This window comes from Schistocerca piceifrons, chromosome 2, assembly GCF_021461385.2.
Source record: "Schistocerca piceifrons isolate TAMUIC-IGC-003096 chromosome 2, iqSchPice1.1, whole genome shotgun sequence".
NCBI lineage: Eukaryota > Metazoa > Arthropoda > Insecta > Orthoptera > Acrididae > Schistocerca > Schistocerca piceifrons.
Window position 1 is genome coordinate 867,203,321 of NC_060139.1, and position 6,257 is coordinate 867,209,577.

Sequence of the window (6,257 nt, forward strand, 5' to 3'; positions counted from 1 at the left end):
CGGAAGATTTCCTAAAGGCACGCAGAAGGGCAGCTCTTCTGCACAGAGACAGTTGCGAATAGCCCTCGCTGATGCCCTCATAGCAACAGTGTCACTATTTTGTTGTGAAGTCTTGGTGCGGTCCAATACGGTACTTGGTCAGATGCGACGCTCTTGGGGTGCATTTGTGCGTTGCCGCTGTCCGAACGCAAGCTGCCGGGGATGTGCGCCTTCTGCTGACCACTGGTGAAAACCTCGATGCGCCGTGGAGATCTCTCGATCCACGTGTAGCGCAGTTCTGCTATATGACCATCAAGCTTCCCGCAGACCCACTATACCCCTCGCTCAATCTCCGTCAGTTGCAGAAACGGTTCACGCCAATGCTGTCGCAGCATGCTGACAATGTTGCAGACACAGACGGAAACTGGCTACTACTGCCTCTTGAGCTGAACATCTGCTCCGAAGCTTACAACATTTTCGGGTGATATCGCTGTTCCTGTATTGTCGGCAGCCCTGCGTGTTTGATCATCGCATTAACTGCCCCCTCGTTATGTCCCATGCAAGTATGGCACGCCTTAGTCACTTGTGTCAAGATGTTCTTCTTTCTTTTTCCAGTAGTATAAATTCAAACCCTGAGATGGCCGAGTATGCAGAAAGACACCTCCCCCCCCACAAACACACATCGTAAACAACTAATGCCACAACACAACCAAAGATGACCAACGTCAGAAGTTATCGATAGTGAATATTCATCACCAGTTGGAGATCCAGTAGCATTAACTACGTCCATCTGTTCCTTGAGCGAAGACAGAGAGGGATTCTAAGAATAATTTATGCAAAAACCTGCTTCTCTATTTATGGGATCAGTTGCTAGTTTAATTTCAACAATTTCCATAATAACATTATCCCAGTAGGTAGAAGTATAGTGAAGCAACTTAAATCACATAATAAAAGCAAGTCTTCTGGTCCATACTGTGTACCAATTAGGTTCCTTTCGGGGTACGCTGATGCATTAGCTGCATACTTAACAATCATACACAACCGTTTGCTCGACGAAAGATCTGTACCAAAAGACTGGAAAGTTGCACAGGTCACACCAATATTCAAGAAAGGTAGTAGGAGTAATCCACTAAATTACAGGTCCATATCGTTAATGTCGATATGCAGCAGGATTTTGGAACATATATTGTGTTCGAACATTATGAATTACCTCGAAGAAAACTGTCTATTGACACACAGTCAACATGGGTTTAGAAAACATCGTTCCTGTAAAACACAACTAGCCCTTTATTCACATGAAGTGTTGAGTGCTGTTCACAAGGGATTTCAAATCGATTCCGTATTTCTGGATTTCCTGAAGGCTTTTGACACTGTACCACACAAGCGGCTCGTAGTGAAATTGCCTGCTTATGGAATATGGTCTCAGTTATGTGACTGGATCTGTGATTTCCTGTCAGAGACGTCACAGTTCGTAGTAATTGACGGAAAGTCATCGAGTAAAACAGAAGTGATTTCTGGCATTCCCCAAGGTAGTGTTATAGGCCCTTTGCTGTTCCTTATCTATATAAACGATTTGGGAGACAATCTAAACAGCCGTCTTAGGTTGTTTGCAGATGACGATGTCGTTTATCGACTAATAAAGTCATCAGAAGACCAAAACAAATTGCAAAATGATTTGTAAAAGATATCTGAATGGTGCGAAAATCGGCAGTTGACCCTAAATAACGAAAAGTGTGAGGTCGTCCACAAGAGTGCTTAAAGGATTTCGTTAAACTTCGGTTACACGATAAATCAGTCTAATCTAAAAGCCGAAAATTCAACTAAGTACCTAGGTATTACAATCACGAAGAACGTAAATTGGAAGGAACACACAGAAAATGTTGTGGGGAAGGCGTTTTATTGACAGGACACTTAGAAAGTGTAACAGATCTACTAAGGAGACTGCCTACACTACGCTTGTCCGTCCTCTTTTAGAATTCTTCTGCGCGGTGTGGGATCCTTACCAGATAGGACTGACGGAGTACATCGAAAAAGTTCAAAGAATGGCAGCACGTTTTACATTATCGCGAAATATGGGAGAGTCACAGAAATGATACAGGATTTGGGTTGGACATCATTAAAAGAAAGGCGTTTTTCATTGCGACGAAATCTTCTCACGAAATTTCAATTACAACTTTCTGCTCCGAATGCGCAGATATTTTGTTGACACCGACCTACATAGGGAGAAACGATCACCACGATAAAATAAGGGAAATCAGAGCTCATACGGAAAGATATACGTGTTTGCTCTTTCCGCACGGTATACGAAATTGGAATAATAGAGAATTGTGAAGGTGGTTCGATGAACCCTCCGCCAGGCACTTAAATGTGATTTGCAGAGTACCCATGTAGATGTAGACATTGCTGGAAAACAGGTGTACACTTCGGTGGTACTATTACTACCATAGAAATCGGGTGAATCCACGCGGTCTAGGGAGTCTTGTCCCGGTCCGCGCGGCTCCCCCCGTCGGAGGTTCGAGTCCTACCTCGGGCATGGGTGTGTGTGTTATCCCTAACATAAGTTAGTTTAAGTTAGCTTAAGTAGTGCGTAAGCTTAGGGACCGATGACCTCAGCAGTTTGGTCCCATAAGACCTTACCACAAATTTCTAAAAAAATCTGTTGACGCTCGTCATATATAAAAATGCTATCATACATGGCAGTATTGTTTATCCACCCTAGGAATCCAATGTCGGGCAAAACTTTTTGTCAGTGACGTTTGGTTTTAAAATGTCCTCAATATATGAGGCCTGATACTGTCGGTGAGGAGACAGTAGTCTTAATGCAATTTGTGATATAAATTTTTTTTAATTTAAAATTTTTCTAATTTCTAGATCACACGTTTTTTTGCTACACAATTGAAGCACCTCTAAAGCACTACTGAATTAGTTAGCGCACTTTAATTTATGAGAAAAAAAAGAAAAGACAACTAAAATGGTTCAAATAGCTCTGAGCACTATGGGACTTAACTTCAGAGGTCATCAGTCCCCTAAACTTAGGACTACTTAAACCTAACTAACCTAAGGACATCACAGATATCCATGCCCGAGGCAGGATTCGAACCTGCGACCGTAGCAGCAGCGCGGTTCCGGAATGAAGCGCCTAGAACCGCTCGGGCACACTGGCCGGCAAAGGATAACTAAACTTGTTATAAGGAAAAAAAAAAAATAAAAAAAAATAAAAAAATCCTGCCTAGGCATCAAAAACGTCTAAATTAATTTTTTTTATTTAATAAATTCTGAAGATTTGTTTTGTAAATTTAATTTGTAATTTACCGGATTTGTAGCAGGTGACGTAATCATTTTTTAACGAGTCGGTTAAACAGTTAACGTCCTGCTTCCCCCGAGGACCCAATTAATCATCTCTTCTTTATAAGAACGGGAGAACATTGGCCAACAGTTTTACAGACACTGTGATGCAATATTACGTCGTGTACGAATACATTATTTTATGATGCGCCAGGTTTCGTTTTTACCCTTTATCCGGTAAATTGCATCGAACGTTCGACTTAGAAGCATATAGAATTGTTTTCATATAAAGAGGCTCAAAATTTACTATTTCAAATTATTTGAAAAATTTATTTGCCTTCCTTATTTTATTAATTCTCATATTCCTACCAGTTTCTAAACGGAAAAAAATACAAATGAAAAATAGAGGAAGAATGCATTTGGTACTGGAACACAGGTTCTCTGCTCCTCAACCAAATGCTTTGGTCGCTACACCAAAACGAGGCAATCATTGTACAGCATTCATCTTACAGGAATATACGCGACAGTAAAAAAAGGTTCTTTCCAGGAAAATATGTGTTTGCCGATCCCGTATACACTGACGAAGAAAATCGCAACACGAAGAAGGAGTTGTGCGACGTAAAGGAAAGTTGGCAGGCGTGTTTCTATTTCTGAAAATATCTGTTCAAATTTCGCGCCTGTCGTATAAAAGTGGCACTACTATCGCCACTTTGAGGATGCAAATTACATTTGCTTTAAATACACGCTGTAACGGTCGTCAGCGTTAGTTATCTTTGAGATTGGACATGGTGAGGTGGAGATAATAAAAAATGCGTTTAAGGCGACAACACCTTACTGAGTTTGAGCGAGGTCACGTTGTAGGGCTACGAGAGGCTGGATGTTCCTATATTGCAGGAAGACTTGACAGGATTGTAGCCACCGGACATGACTGCTGGTAGCTGTGGCCACGAGATAGAACGTTCGCAAGATGATCTGGCTCCGGACGGCCATGTAGCAAGAGGGAAGACTACCGTGTTCGGCGTGTGGCTCTCGCGCATCGTACTGCATCTGCAGCAGCAGTCTGAGCAGCAGTTGGCACCACAGCGACACAACGAACTATTACAAATCGATTACTTCAGCTGGAACCCAAACGCCCTGTAGCGTGCTTTCTGCTGACCCCAGCGCCATTTGCGTCTTCTCTGGTTGCGAGCGAGAGGTGGTTCTGTTTCTGTGCCAGTGATGACCGTGTGTTGGTTACAAGGAGTCCAGTTGAGGACCTGCAACCAACCGGTCTGCGTGCAGACACTCTGGACCTACACCTAGAGTCGTGGTCTGGGCTGTGATTTCGTATGAGAGCAGGAGTACCCTCCTGGTTATCCCTCGCGCCCTGACTGCAAGCAAATTTGAACGTCAATTTGGTGATTCGTTCTGTTGTACTGTCATTTATGAACAGCATTCCAGAGGGTGTTTTCCAACAGGATAACGCTCGCGAGCATACTGCTGTTGTAACTGAGCATGCTCTGCAGTGTGTCGACATGTTGCCTTGGCCTGCTCGATTACCATATCTGTCTCCAATCGAGCAGATATTGGACATCATTGGACGACAACTCCAGCGTCATCCACAAACATCATTAACCTTCCTTATATTGATCTACCTTGTGCAACAGGCGTGGAACTGCATCCCATACACTGGCATCCAGCACCTGTGCAACACAGTGCATCCACGTTTGCATACTTGCATTCAACATTCTGGTGGTTACACCGGTTATTATGCACCAGCATTTCACATTTGCAATGGCTTATTTCGCGCTGACATTAACCTTCGATCTGACAATGTTAATCACTTAACTATGTTAACTAGACATATGTATTCCCGAAATTTCATTACTCTACATTAATTAGTTTTTGGTGTTGCGATTTGTTTTTCCGTTAGTGTAGAATGAAGAAAAGTGTTCAGTTTTTGATTTTCTACCGATCTTGTCAATTCTTAGTTGACTGCTCTTCACGAGCTTTAATGTGGTTTTCTCAAAAACAAGTCTTTTCCACTTGGTTGTACACAAGTGACCTGCCCAATAGCCGAATCGGTTGGCCGTGTCAGAGGCCTTCTCCTCGTTACTTACAAAGCCTTACAATGGCGGACGCCGGCTCAAGAGTCCGCTTGGATTTTGGTTGGGCGCAGGTGGAGTCCCGTGAGGGAGCGAGCCCTGTAGAGGACATGGAGGCGGCGTCGACGTCTGCGCCAGTGGTGCACGCGGACACGAGCCGGTCTCCGCTGAGCTGCAGCGACGCTGGCGACACCGACGTCGGCGCGTCAGGCGCTCCCGGCTCCGCGTCCGCTTCCGCCCCCGCGCCGGCGCAGCAGACGGAGGCGCCGCCCCCGCTGCCTCCCCTGCTGGCGGAGGCGTCAGCGGCGGGGGCGGCGGCGGGCGCAGAGGCCAACTCGCTGCCCGCGTCCTACAGTCCCAGGTGGGTACCGCCGTCATCGCCCACATATTAGGTCAGTGCATAAGTTCGTAGCGTTTTTGTTTTGCATGTTGGTATTCCTGTTGCCATGGGTTTACTTATAGACCGTCATTTTTTATTTGTAGTTCACTGCTGCTATTTGCATGTTGTCATTTTGTCATCTGGAAATAATGAGTGGAGCTCTGGACGCTAGAAAATGAATTGCCAATTTAAAAATCGGAACATTTCTGATATACTCTTCTGTTTGAGCTTAGTAGGGGGATGACGGCAGCGGAGGCAGCCAGAACATTTGCCCAGTGTAGGGGGGTAATGCTACTGGAGAGAGCAAGGCAAGAAAATGACAAGCCAAGAACAACGACCAGGAAGACTGTGTAAACGATAACGCCCGTGTTCTGCTAGACTGACAAAGAACACTGTACAGGAGCTGGATTCCGCACACGATTCATTCTCCTGATCTTGCATCCTCAGACGTTCTCCTTTTGGGCGTCTATCGAACAACCTCCGAGGAACTTCCCTTCCGGATGAAAATGATCTCCGAACTTGACTCGATG

General features: G+C 44.7%; 1 protein-coding gene across 1 annotated transcript in view; it reads left to right on the plus strand.

Moving 5' to 3' along the window:
* LOC124775943 (paired mesoderm homeobox protein 2B-like) overlaps positions 1-5,740 on the plus strand; it is a 302,111-nt gene extending 296,371 nt beyond the window's left edge. The window contains exon 6 of the mRNA XM_047250787.1: positions 5,423-5,740. Coding sequence (XP_047106743.1) covers positions 5,423-5,740 — 318 coding nt within the window. The remainder of the gene's footprint in view (positions 1-5,422) is intronic.
* Positions 5,741-6,257: the final 517 nt, after the last annotated feature.